The 14802-nt window shown below is 38.7% G+C and overlaps 1 protein-coding gene across 4 annotated transcripts in view; it reads right to left on the bottom strand.

Moving 5' to 3' along the window:
- The window catches only part of pip5k1bb (phosphatidylinositol-4-phosphate 5-kinase, type I, beta b), a 59255-nt gene that overhangs the window by 16747 nt on the left and 27706 nt on the right, over nucleotides 1–14802 (bottom strand). For all 4 annotated transcript variants that reach the window (XM_036579412.1, XM_036579411.1, XM_036579413.1 and 1 more), the window contains 4 exons: nucleotides 14568–14698; nucleotides 11455–11572; nucleotides 6390–6542; nucleotides 4766–5062 (listed from right to left, as the gene is read on the bottom strand). In XM_036579412.1, coding sequence (XP_036435305.1) covers nucleotides 4766–5062; nucleotides 6390–6542; nucleotides 11455–11572; nucleotides 14568–14698 — 699 coding nt within the window. The remainder of the gene's footprint in view (nucleotides 1–4765; nucleotides 5063–6389; nucleotides 6543–11454; nucleotides 11573–14567; nucleotides 14699–14802) is intronic.

Here is a 14802-nt window from a genome sequence, read left to right as displayed (position 1 = left end):
GCTCCATCACCCCACCCTACCCCACCCCACCAAAGAAGGCACATCTAGTCTGGTATGCTGTCAAAGGGGCAATGTTCCGAAGCTTGTTTGTTGGTAAACAAGCAAGAGGCGGGGGATGTTTTCTGGAAAAGTGCCACAGCTGCATGAAACAGCAGACAAAACACAAGGCATTCAGTGAGACCTGATTACCCAACATGGCCAGTTTTAGACGCAACATCATGCCACTTATTTGGGCAATTCAATCATCTGCATGGTTACTTGTGGGTTGTTGTTACCAGTGTGATTAGGGTAGAGATGGACTGCTTTAACCCTGTAGTATCAGAAATTACTTTGCTGTGCTAAGGTCTTGCTCAAAATCAATCAATACTGTATCATTGAATCAAGCTATTCAGGGTCCTACAAATATCTGGCTATTAAAGGGTTAAATGACACCACGAGATTAAAACGGCACATTTTATTGGGATAAGTATCTTCTCATGCATGACCATTATGTTTAGCGACGTGTCGCTATGTCAAAATCATTTCCAGCACTTTTTACCACACCCGTCTTGCAAAATTCCTTTAACAGAACAAGGTGAAAAGAAAAAATGTCATCAACTAGTATTTCTTGCAGCTCCAGTTATTTTTCTTCTCCACTGATTATTAGAACATATACTGAATACTAAAATAAATCAGTACTTTACAAACTAAGATGCAAAACTCAACTTTTAACTAGCAGCAGGCACTGCATTGCCTCATCCAAAGAAAACTGCATGATTATTGGACATCATGAAAAGCATAACACAAAGAGACATAAATAAAAAAACAAAAAAAATTACACAGACAGAACAGCATAATCCATTCTCCAAGTATTGCTTAGATCCATCACCTAATGGAAAAATGGTATCACTTGAGCTCAACAAGGCTCATGACGTCAAGCATCTGAGGGGCTGAAATAGAAAGGAATGCGACAGTGTTGATTTTTTGAGCTCTGTCTTTGGGCTGCTTTGGGTGGTGTTATTTTGGCCATGCCCAGAACATTTCCTAATTACATTTAGGGATTCTTAGATGGCCTCAAGCCGATGTAAGTCTCTGAGCTAGGCAAAAACATGCAGTCCCCCTCCCAGTCAAATAGAGAGTTCAACTCCTCCACCCAAATTGAGCTCAGCTAATAATCCTCTATGACGTTCAGAGCCAGTCTGGCCTTTTAGCACAGCAGATCCATCCTTTGACTAGAGTTGCTGGAACGCTCTGAGGAAACACCTCAGCTTTGGGGCAAACAAGCTGGACTTCAGTGTTAGAAATTCCTACAACAAATTAAATGTACTAAACATCAGCCAATTCAGCACCTCATGTATGAAGTGCCTTTAGAGTGTTTCCAACAAACTCATTTCAGTTTTCAACTGGATTTCTTGAGAATAGCTGCCAACTTCCTTTTTATAAGATGCATAAATTTTGTGCCTACACTTTAATCAGGTGCAACTACTATATAAATACACTTTGTACATTCTCAAAAAGGATGTGTTAAACAGTAATGTTTCTGTAATTTTACAGAATTATCTGTATTAATAGTTAATGCTGTGCTAGCAGTAACAGTAACTGTTTATAAAGTTATAATGGTAGCTTTTTACAGCTTAAGAATACAAAAAGTGTAATCTAGACATTTAATCAGACTTTTAAATGATAAATTATTCTGTTTATTCTGAAGGTTAGCTTGGTTGCAACTGCTTTATTGTACACAACTACGGGTGATGTTTACTCACTCGGATAAACTGCCACAGTGCAACTGGTGCACTTATATCAGGGCTTGACTCGCATCAAACCGTGGGGTCTACATGCGACAGATACTGTAACTATAGCACTACCACAATAACAACCTACTGATTCACTGACTATGCCTTTTATATAAACACTATTAAAGTCATACTGATCTACTTCATGGTTATTATGTAACTTTCCTAATATGTATCATGCATTTATACTTTACACGCATATTAAATACTCTTTAGAAAATCTTGCACATATTGTATCAATCTTGTCAGAATTTAAAATAATGTCCTTAGTTTTCCTTTTTTGGGAAATTGCTTTTTTTTTTTTTACAGTAACTTGCAGTAAGTTATACAATAAATGGTTAAGAACGGACAATAGACTTTATAACAAAATACAATAACATAATTTAGGAATGGTTTGTCAACAGTCACGTAAATTTCAGCAGTTGTTTACAGTGTTGTTTTTAACACATCTGATCTGAAAGTGTATGCAACTTACTAACTGTAGACCATCTTTTGCTGCACAGTTTATCCTACCCTCTTCCCTGCCCATCACTGGAAAAGGACCATCACAGGACCACCTCTGACCTGATAATATTTGGGTGCTGTACTATTCTCAGCATAACAGTGACCCCAGCATGGTAGTGGCATGATAGCATGTGTGGCACTGGTATGAGTTTAACAGTCACAGCAGTGTTCCTAGGGGTTTTTATACATGCTACTGGGATATTTTGGTCCCCCCAACCACATCCATCCATCCACCAGTGGTCAGAAACTAAAGAAAGTCTGTATGAAGTCTACAAAAAATGTGTGAATCTTTTGCTCTTTGTTGATGCAATACAGGCTCAATTAGTAAAGTGGAACATCATCATAGTGAAGATAAAATAACTGAAATTATTCGAAGTAGAAATTTCAGAACAGAATTTGGCAAAACACAGGCGATTCTGAGAATCCCCAACCCCCTCGTTCACTACAATACTGAAATACTATACCATAAGAAAGCGAAATTTTTCCATGGTAGTAAAAGAAAGACACATCCTTGTCTTATAACTGTCTCCAAAAAAACAACAGAACAACAAGCATGAAGTTAAACATCACGCACCAGTCTGGGCTCAGGAATTCCCCCTATCGAGTGTTTCCTTATTTGCAACAAAGACAAAACAATGTGATGTAGAAACCTTTTAGTTTACTTTCAGTCTAGATTGTGATCTGAGAAAGATGGCCTGTCATGCATACAAACTTTCCAATTGCCTCCCTAGTGCACAAGCTTGAAGTATTTATACACATGATGGTCCTTGTCATGAAATGAAACGGTGAAATGCCATAATAACTCTGATGCATCATTCTATTAAACTTTACCATCAGAGAAACAAAGAAAATAAGCAAAACCCTTCGTTTCCATTCCAGGAAACCATGAAGATGGAGATGAAGATGGAAAAAAATGCTGTCTTGGCAATTAAATTAAGGTAATGCGTCTAAAATGTCTCATTATGTTCTCAGTTTGTCAGAATATTATATGATTATTCAACCTATTTTAAGCAATTGTATCAAGAGAAATTATCTTACTGCACTGGCAGATATCTTTGCTTGTTTCAGGAAATAAATGCTTGAAGGAAGTAGAATGATCTGCTAGTGTGGTACGTTCATTTCACCTGATACAGTTAATAAAAAAAGAAAATAACTCAAAACAACCTTATATATTGCTTATGTTTAAGATTATTTCATTTGCCAATATAGCATTGTTCAGTGTCACCAAGCCTGCTTCACCTGTAAAACAATTATAACCTATTCTGCTTACATGACATCTTGAGTGGTGGTGTTTATGAGTCAGCTTTGCCTTTTACCACACAGTGACAAAGACCGGTAAAACAAAAAGCAGGACACCTGATCTTGTACCTGCTCTGTTGTTATGAGGTGCATTATGAATGCAGGGCATGCCTTTAAAACAGAACATCTTGATTAGGTGTGTCAGAGTTGTAGCTGAACCATGCAGAAGGGCTGATAAACCTGCAGTTGTTACAGCAACAATTAGCTTGGGTTACTGAGGATTGAGGTGTTTCATGCTATGTCCTGGTTAATCTCATGACCAAAAGCTCCCCAAGGACATCTGGTCACGGGAAAAAAAATCTACTTTCTAAGCATCATGGTGGTGTTTGGTGGGTTCTGATAGCTCCCCTCACATTTCTGCAAGACGTCTGGCCTAGTTTTTGTTCTTCTTGTACATTAAGTCTACTACTCTTTCAACAAACGTAGTATTATGGTTGAAAGGACATGTATTTCTAAATGCAATTCTGAACTGAATTCTGCATGTTCACGTTCAACATTTACAGCTACTTAAATCCTCTCAGGACACATCAGATTTCCATTCCTTACCCTCATAATTACATGCTAGGGCTGGGAAATATATTTTCTGTCATTGTTACTGCTCTATTGGCCTTTATAATAATGATATCACAGACAGCTGCAGTATGCAAATGAGCTTTCTAACCATTCACAGTGTTTTTTACTGTGTGCTGTGAGCTGGCCTTTCTAAATGAATGTTTTGATGAATCAGAGTGTTTACATAATCCATCAAAAGTCAATAGTTTTGGTCAAAATAATGCAAATCTTTAACCATGGCACATTAATGATTATTTTGTGTTTTTCATATATTGCAAAACTTATTGCAATTGCACCATGTAGCAATATGATCACAATGCCCATGTTTTCTCCAAATTATGCCTTTTAGCTTTTATAGTATTGTCATAGTGGTAAAAGTAGGCCTTTAAGCTTAATAGCAAAACAATAAGCCTAGATTTCAGGGTGTTAACTAGAGTACATGAATCTTTGTTTGAACTTCTGCTTTGTTTTCCAATCACACCCTATTCGACTGCAGTTTGCTAGAAAAAAAAGACTCATATCCCTCAAAAACGAGGGCACATTCCACGCTTGTGGTTCTATTAATCCAGAAGACACAGTATAACCTGGAAATCAAAGCTGGGTCCTGCTGTGTAAACAGCATGAACTTGAATACTCACCCTACAGTCTCGCTGTAGCGTCTTTATCAGGGCGTTATAGGTCTCTGTATCAAAGTACAGGCCTTCATGCATGTCCTGAAAGTCCAAGTCCTTGTATGTGGGGCAGGACTTCTCCCGTTCTTTCCGAGAGGCCCTCCGCTTATATGTGGAGCCCTTCAGGTCATATTTGTAGTGCATTTTTATAGACCGGGGCAGGACGTTGTTCATAACCACCACTCGGATGTTCATTCCCCCCGACTGGACACAGTACAGGCCATAGAACTTGGGCAGGAGGGTCCTGGGGTTCTGGTTGAGGTTCTGCACAAAGAGAGCCAAAAGAGATTCAGACTATTTTACCATTACTGCTTGTGGTAACTCAATGTCAGTTAATAATATATCAGTTCAGTGACTACACACACAAAATAACATGTTCTGTAGTCATCAAGGACAACAAAGAAATGTAATTTCTTTCCACCGTGGTCCTCAAATGTATGTATAATGAATGACATTATTTAGGATGTTGGCGAGCTGTCATTACTTTCAAATACAAAATAGAATCCCCAGTTATATAAACTACCCATCTACTCTACATTCAAAATTACATACAGATGCTTGTTGAGCAATAGTTTAAGTTACATGGCTTCTGTTGCCATTGCACAGTTGAGAGCTGTGAAAGAAACCTGTTGTTTAACGTGTTTATACAATTTCACTGTGGCACAGCTTAAAAGCTTATGCAACACGGCCTTTAGGTTTTACAACCCACTGGAGCATGTTGTCATTTCCTCACTGGCTTTTGCTAGGGTGGAAAAGAGCTATAGGGGAACATTCAGCATGTGTGAGTCTGTTGTGAAGAACTACCATATTAAATCAGGTTTACAGATGCATTATTATTATTATCACTGGATAAAAATTAAGAAAGTGAAAGCATTTTTGCATTTTTTTGTTCCAAGATGCATTTTTGTTATGATATAGGTTATTGAGAGTGAGCTTCACAAGAAATATTAATGCTAAATTATAATAATACCACCTTTAATAGAGAAATAAACATGGGTTTTCCATTAGACGTCAACTGTTATTCTTTCAAAAACCTGTTAAATCCAAAATTGTTACAATGGAAGCATTTTAGAATGAAACTCTTCATATATTGCTATATATTGTATTTACATAACTAAATGTAATTATTTAATTGCATGACTCATATAGTTAGTTACACAATAAATTAAGTGTACATTCTGTATCGACAGGTTCATTTAACTGCACATTCAACTTTTTCTAAAAAACTAAATCAAGGCAAAACTGAAACAATGTTCTTTCTTTCCGCATAACAAGAGTGTGCGCACAAAAATAACGAAAAGCATGCAGGGTCAGGGTAATTCAACGTGATGCAAGTAGATGTACAGATTGCACATTTCAAGCCAAACAAGCCACCACACTTTGAAAAAAATGCTGGGGGGATATTTTTGTAAAGAAGCCCAGTCATAAGGCTCTGACGAAAGCGCTCAGCTACATAAGCACTGGTCTTCAGCAGCTGGAGGCTGGTTCTCTGGCCCAGGGCTTTCGCCCACTGAAGCCTTATTAGGAGTGGAGAGGAGGAGACGACGCTCAGTGGAGCGAGGCAATGAGCATGGCGCCGAGAGGGTCTTACCATGTAGTAGCCTGGCAGCAGCTTCTGCAGGAACTCGGCCTCCTTGTGCTGGACAGTTTTGATGATGAACTCATCATCACTGGTCAAGAAGAAGAGAGAACCACTGGCCCCTGGGTTGGACAGCTCGATCAGAGGCTCCTTACAGATAGAGTACTACATAGAAAAAGAGAGAGAATATATACACTTAGATTCACAGTCAGTTTCATGTACATACAACAAGACATATATAGTATTATTAACTCAAATAAATGTATATGAAGTTCAAGAGGTTTATTCACCACAACTATTTGAATGATGGCAGCGTGAAACCCAAATAACATGATAGAAAAGATTACACAGCATCGCACGTCTTTCTATTTGCCTGCTAACAAACCAGTTAGAACCAGTTAAACCTCACTGGCTCAGAACAGGTAACAAAGCAATGAACTCTAGTATCAAGCTGCGGTCATTTTGAGGACATAGACAGGCTCAGTAAACATCTCAAGCTTCCTACAGGGACTTCCATGGCTGTGTTTTTACAGCATCACACTTCTTCAGTGCAAACACAAGCTAATTTGACTAAGTCACCGAAACAGCAGCTCGTGCGAGACGTGCAGTCGGGTTGAGTTCCGCTGAGCTTCAGCAGAAGCCTCACATGCTCTCATATGGAGTGTTAAAGCTCTTGAAGGAAATGAGTGTTGTGACGGCACACAGTGCTCAGAGTTAGCTGCCAGCTCCAGAAGCAGGCTCACACACTCCCCCGCCCCCAAAAAGACAAACATACACACACACACTTACATGTAATGACAATAATAACAATAATACATGTTAAAGTAAATAAGTGTAAATGCAATAACAATAATATACCCCATATTATATAGACATATATAATATATATAATACATATAATATAACATATATAATTGTATTACATAGAATTACATGCAAGAGTTTGAACAATATGTTTAACATACAGTAAAAAACATATAAAATGTGCCAAAACATTTGCACAGAAAACCTTTATGTTTTATTTTATGTTTTTTTAATATATCAAATTAAGCAAATAAACAATAATTGCTCATTAAAATGTGCAGAAGTGTGTTCTCTATAGAGGATGTGTTAACTTATTTTCCGAACCTTTGCATACAACTGTAGGCACGGAGTATGCATGAAAACACACACACTCATACATACACACACACATACACACACACACACATATACACACACACAGACAGACTCTGGTTAATGAAAATGTCACGTTGTACCCCCACCACAAACACATGGACATTTTTTTCCAGCACTGCTGCAACTGTGTGTGTGTGTGTGTATGTGTGTGTGTGTGTGTGTGTGTGTGTGTGTGTGTGTGTGTATGTGTGTGTGTGTGTGCGTGAATATGTGTGTGTGCGTCCTCTTAATTAGCCTGCACTCATTTTCCTATCCGAAGCGAATAAATCCATAATCAACACCAAAAAACCAAATCAAGTCAGCACACAGCATAATTTTCCTCCTTCATGTTTCTTCTCCTTCCTCTTTCATCCCTTGCTCTTCTCTTCCTCTCTGCTACTTCACCTCTCTATCCCTTCATTTTCTCCCTACTGCTGCATTTCTCTCCCCCCTTATGCCTCCTGGACTGCTGTATACAGTCATCTGCACGTACCCTGCACAGACAAGGCAGAAGACTTTCACAAAATGTCCAGAAAGAAATGTGTAAAGAATTCATAAATTCTATTATTTGTTTTTATTTATCTTCCTGTAGCACTCCTTTTGGCCTTGTCACAAAAAAATACCACCTGTGTGCTTTGCCTCTAAAAAAACTGATAACAAAAATGACTAGAATAAACCTGAAAATGTTTACAGTGATTGAAAAAAAACAAATACAGCAGAGAGACAATGCTGAGACACTGCAAAATGAAAGGACAAATGAAAATTGCCTTTTTACGTTCTTTTTATTTTCTTTTACGCCATTTGAAAACCAGCTACCATTTACACTGTGTGAATATTTCATAATGAATGAAACAATAAAAATGATCCAAAATTACTTAAATAAAATCTCCTTAAAGTCAAGAATGTTTTTTTCGTCCTATAAAGTTACCAATTAGAAAAGGGGTTCCCAAACTTTTTGTCTCGAGGGGGCACAGTGCAATGTTTGTGGTGAGCTGAGGGCCACAAAGACAGAACAATACTGCAATACACAAATGAAGGCAGGCTTCAAACTGAGTTTTTAAAAATGTATTTTATAATCTTACACTACATATTGTAACTGATAGTTTAAAAGTAAAACTTTGCTCTGTCATTGGTTGAGGTGGTGCTGGGCCAAATCAAACGTCCTTACAGGCCAGCTCTGGCTCACATGCCAACTCTAGGCAGCCATGGATTAGAAGGTTTTTTTAGAAAATGCTAAAGCTCACTGGAACACTGTCTAGCAGCCTCAGTAAAAATCCTGTTCTCAGCATGTCTATGTCTTTACTGATATTATTTAATCATTATTACATAACAGGAGGCCAAATAGTTGGTGTGTCTCACTATAGAACAGGCGGTGCCCACAGTGTGGTATGGAAGTGGACATTTATGACCGTAAAAGGGGGCTGGAGGAAGCACTGAATGATGCGCTTCTGGAAGCTCCTTCTGTGCCCTGAGGCTAATTACAGCACGATTCTATTTCACACGGCAAGAGAGACAATTAACAGCATGACTGGGACAGTAAGCCCAATTACCACGGCCATTACCGCCCTGCCAAGCACACACACTCGCTCACACACCCCTGCACGGACACATACACACATACGCAACCTACACCGAAATGCTGGTCCACACAAACACAGCCTTGAAATAGTTACAGCATCTGCAGATCTGCTGCAGAGTCACTGCAGATGCTCAAGTCCCAGGTGGAGCTGAGCACAGCTAGAGGAATCAGCAATGTCCAATTAAAGCAATATTTCTCCAAAGTCAGATTCACTCAATGTTCTCCTTATACCAAATGTAATCAATCTACTAAGACTAGTTTTCTCCTTTAGTTTTGCACTGAAGCTACAAAGCTAATTTAGCTAACAAGTAAGCTTGAACTCCCTTAATTAGCATCATACAAACTGCATGGCAAGATCAGCACATGCTTGTGTCAAACCATGCTGACATGGTAATGAGGAATTCCACCAATCTTTTAAAACGTTTGCATTATTAAATGGTTATTATGCAGACAAAGTTATTCCAAGTAGTTTGATGTGAAATGGTACTTTCTAGAGAAACCTATTGAGTCAGAATTCTTCACTATGATGGCAGGAACCAGACTTTGAAACATCTAATGCCTCTAAAAGCCTCTTCATAAAAGGTTATTACATAAAATGGTTATGAATACACTGCTGGGTGTCTGAAATGTTGTTTTACAGTGGTTTTGAGATATTCCCACCACATGGAAAAAGTAATCAAGGAGATTCAGACAGTAGACATCCTAATTTTTCTTTGCTATACTGAAATGCACATAGTTCACATAGATAGGCATTAGGTATATTTTTTCCTTTTACCACCTAGCTTACTGTTTTTCACTAGTAGAAAAGGTGAAGGGTAGCGTTATACATCACAACGTTATACATCATAACTGGTAAACTTAGGGCAGAACAATCATTTTCATACCAAAATCGCAAACTAAAAGATGCAATTATTAATTCGCAAGAACTGCAATTTTAATTATATCCTACTTCATTTAATGTTGTCTTAGCAAGTTTTAAGTAGGGAAATTTAACTTAATAACACAAGGCTTGGAAACTGGCAGCCTAGGACACTGTATTCAGTATTGTAGCTTGTTGTGCTGGTTTTCTTGCCGACAAAAAAGGTCTTAATTTTGGAGAAAATGAACATATCTAAATCGTAATTGCAATACTTCTCTGAAAAACTGCAATTAGATATTCTTTACAAATCATTCAGCCCTGGGTAAACTCAGGTATGTTCTAGGACCCCCCTGAAAATATGTGGGAAAAGTGGCATTTCCCAGTTTCCGACACCATTCAAACATATCAGCATACTTTATCAATTAGTATTGTGCAAACTGAATGCCTAAACAATCAAACTCTCACCTTAAATCACGACTATTTGTAATCTCAAATACACTTTCTCGCTCCTTTTTCTCTGACACTATTACATATTGCTATGATACTGCTGGATAGCCATGAGGCTATTATAGCTAACAAGTAATGGAAGCTTATGTTCATCAGATAGCACTGTGTAAACTGTATGTCTAAATCATCAGAGTTGCCTCAAACCGTGCAGACCTGTTAACCCCTTGAATGGCCAGCGCATAAGAATAGCTCAGCTAGTTTGCATGGAAGTCCCTGTAGTTACTGAATAACAAGCCTTAGTAAGTAATAAGCCTGAGATTTTAAGTAGTTACGTAATCTTAAAAAGACTTGGTGGTTTCAAAATAACTCTTGAACTGATCATCCTGAACTCTGAATCAGTCCTGAGTGTCTTAAACTCTCAGGAGGAGTTCATTTGTGTCTGATGACATCACCATGCAGTGTAAACTGAGACATAATACTCTCTGTAATGAGAGTAAATCCGTCAAATGAAGCCATTAATCCTTTTGTAACTTAAAAACAAGGCCACCATTAAGAGACTTAACCCAGATCCCAAGGGTAGCAGGAAGTGTTATCAGAGTTTATACTTACGATAAGAATAATTTATTGGTACACTTCAGCAAAAATATGATTTACACAATTGCGCTGGAGCAACAGTGCTAATGTAGCTAACAACTAATGAAATCTTACTCCCCATTAATTAGCATCATGCTAACAGTGAGGCTAAATTACCACACATTGCCTTACCTTGTTGTTAAGTACTCTGAAATAGGCTTTTATGTGCTTTCTGACACTGTGACAAACTGTTGCCTACAAAAATGGGCAAAACCACAGATGAAATTCAGGCTTCAAGATGGCAGCTGCTACTCTTTCTAGCTAGGCTTTGCACTTCTGTCCATTTTTACAGATAACAGCACGTCATGTTTTTGTCAAAAAAATTCTGTTAAGCCCCTGAAGACAAGCAAACTGTGTCACTTTTGTGGAAATTGGGTAAGATAAGTCTGTCTAATGTTTACCAGGTAGTCATCCGGCTTGATTCCGAAGAGCTCTCTGAAGTAGCGGAAGGCCAAAGGAGCGTAGGTTTTGAAGCGGAAGTCTGGGTAGTGGTGTGCTGGGGTCAGGTTGCTTCCTTCACTGTGACAGGGAAAAAAATGAAGTGTAAAACAACTTATGTAAAGACAAAAGAGAAACTGTGGGTAAATATATATATATATATATATATATATAGTGTGAGTATTAATTATTGATTCTGTATTTCATTTTTGTTATTATACACTTGATGTAACAGTATTGGGTCCACACCACATTGCATATTGTTTTAGTTCTGCCTCAACGTCCCTCATTATTCTCCATCTTAGCAACAAAGACAGCTTTAAGCTTCGACAGCATTACAGACGGCTACAGAGACCAGATAAAAATCATTATTGCCATAGCAGTGGGAATTAAAACTCTTCACACAACTGTCGCAAATGGGGGAATCTATTAAATTAGACGTGCGTCCATTCAAATGATAATGTCATCATTAAGTAAAAATACAATTCTAATATAAAACATTTCATTATCATAACAATTTTCATACTGTTTTACTCCCATGGCTTTTCTCAAGCTTTGAGCTAGGATTGGGAAGGCACTGCCCTGCCACCTTAAGTTTATGGGGGCCAATGACGCAATGAGCCAATGACTCCCTCACCCCCACTGCCCATAGTTCAGGCCTAATCATCTGCTGTAGGGGTTTAAAAAACATACTCAAATCAAAGTATGATTAATTAATTAGAGGTTTACGAAATAAAACGTTCAGAACAGACTCTGCCAGGTGTGTTTTGGCTCTAACTAGTCTCAAATCTGCGTAAAAGGGATCTTCCACAAACACCATGTAACGCTGATCCTCTGAGAAAGAAGCAGAAGGTAACAAAAACACTCAGTTGGACAGAAATAGAGAGCAAAAGTTCCCAGACCGAACTGTACTTTATCCCTGAGGACTTTATCCCTCTTTCACAGGCCCATTCAAGGCGTAGTTGTTGGAATGCGACACACCAGTTGAAAACACGCAACGTAATCCGCGACCTAATGACACAGAACACTGCGAACGATCCCCGAGGCCAAGGAGGGCCCACTCCGTCCTCCCTGTGTTACACATACATGCATCATAAGACACAAGCATCCTGGGAAAAAAGTCACTAACCCACTTTGGTGTGGGGTTCTTTCCAGGTCTATTCATATCATCAGGGTGGCCGTTTGTATTTGGATTGACCTAATTTTCCAAAGACATCTTAAAGAGGTTTAAGTGGTGAACGGTGTCATAAATTCATGAAAAGGCCTCAATCGGCTTTACAGTAAACACTGCCCGACAAAATACTTAAGTAGGTTACGCTGTGGTCGATTTTCTGGAACAATCCTCAAACAACATGCTATTTGGCTTGTTTTTCAGAGCGTAAGGTAGTGCTGGCTCTCCCTCGGAGGAAAGACAAGCTCCAAATTGGTTCAATTGTGTAACAAAGTCCAGACAATTCACCTCAGATTTAGAGCTTTTTGTTCAGTGCCAGTTTAGTGGCGTGCTGGAGTGGGTGGCCAAGACTGCGGCCAGGCGTCTTCGATGACACGTGTAGGCACCAGCCTTTCATTCCCTCTGGCCTTGAAGACAACAAAAATTGTCAGTCTGATTCACACGGAGTGTTGACACGTGAAAGTGGAGAGACATGTCCAGCGGGGACAGTAAGCTCTATAAATATGACCGTCAGTCAGGCAGAGCAGGAGCTTTGCTAAGAGTCTCTGAAGAAGATGTTGTGTTTCCTCTTGAAGCCGGAGTAGAACGGAAACCCTCGCACTTTGAGGCTCAGGGAGTCATTAGTTTTAGTAGTTTGTGCTAAAGGAATCTCAGCATGGAGACAAATGGTCTGGCAGTGTCATAGCAATCGACAGTTTTAAACAAATCTAGCTATTATGCTGGATCCTTCTCTAAAAGCACTCATGCAGTTCAAAGGCCTTTGGAGTTCTTCAAAAGCCTGACGTTTGAGTTCAACAAACAGCTTGTGTTAAAACTCTATGAACTCTAAGTGAAACTGGAAGTGGATAACAAGAAGAAAAAGGAGAAATAGTTTTTTTACAATAAATGACAGTCCAAGGCTGTGACCGAAATGCATCCCAACTCCCTTGTTAGTATTATACGGAGCCCCGCCGGTGACATCCTGTATAAATATTAAAAAACGCGTGGACACTACTTAGTAAGGCATGAGAACAAGATCCTAAAGCGCAATCTTGTTCCCATGCCTTACTAAGTTGTGGCCATGACTTAATTATATTATTTTTATTTATATCGGGTGTCACCAGCAGGAATCCTTAGTATTACACTATATAGGGGTGAACTATTTCATTTACTAATTCAAAAAATTAATGTGGCACATTATGAAACGAAATATATGACAAAGGAGACCCTAAGCTGTTGAGTAGCTGAAATCCTATATCAAGCAAGAATGGGAAAACATTTTACTTTTATAGCAGCAGCAGTGTCTCCTCAGTTCCCAAACGCTTACAAAGTGTTGTTAAAAGAAGAGGTGATTCAACACAGTGGTAAACATGAGCCTTCCCAATTTGAAACATGTTGCTGGCATCAAATTCAAAATGTGCATGTATTTTTCAAAAAACAATAAAATTTCTCAGTTTCAACAATTTGATATGTTATCTTTGTACTATTTTCAATTAAATACAGGGGTTAAATGATTTGCACATCAGTGCATTCTGTTTTATTTATATTTTGCACATTGTGCCAACTTTTTTGGAAATGGAGTTGTAGTTGCATACAACCAATGAACAAAAAAAGACAATCTAACTGTTAATCATAATTATTAACTAGACAAATCGCAAAATGTCATGGTCATGACAGGCCCAGTGTAATAGTGCCCTAAAATGCAAATAGTGATCTTTTTCAGTCGCAGCCCAAATGCCAGTAAAATCCATTATGTGTTAGAAGTTTCCTCATTCCAGGACAAATCCACAGCCAACCTGAAGTCTTTCCTTTTTTAATCTCAGTAAAGAGATACAGAGGATGAGTTTTGAAGCAGAGAATACACAAAACACTTCTGTCTACAGTCCTGTACAGCATCCAATATGTGTATGGGTCAGTTAGGCTTACCTGGGCAGAAACACACTCTCCACCACATAAAAGTCCTGCATGAGAACATCTCGGTCAGGTTTTGAGGTCAGATTCCCCACGGTGTAACCGATGCCCAACTGGATGGCCCCTTTTAGAGTCGATGAGGTTGTCTGGTGAAACACATGCACTCAAATCATAAGACTGAATATCCGTAATAAAAGCTCATAGAACAGGTTTTGTTAGAGATATGCTTACAGGATGCTCTATAACAAAT

The sequence above is a fragment of the Colossoma macropomum genome, unplaced genomic scaffold (genome assembly GCF_904425465.1).
Source record: "Colossoma macropomum unplaced genomic scaffold, Colossoma_macropomum, whole genome shotgun sequence".
In the NCBI taxonomy this organism is placed as follows: Eukaryota; Metazoa; Chordata; class Actinopteri; order Characiformes; family Serrasalmidae; genus Colossoma; species Colossoma macropomum.
Note: the sequence above shows the minus strand (reverse complement) of the source record. Positions and strands in the feature narration are given on the sequence as shown.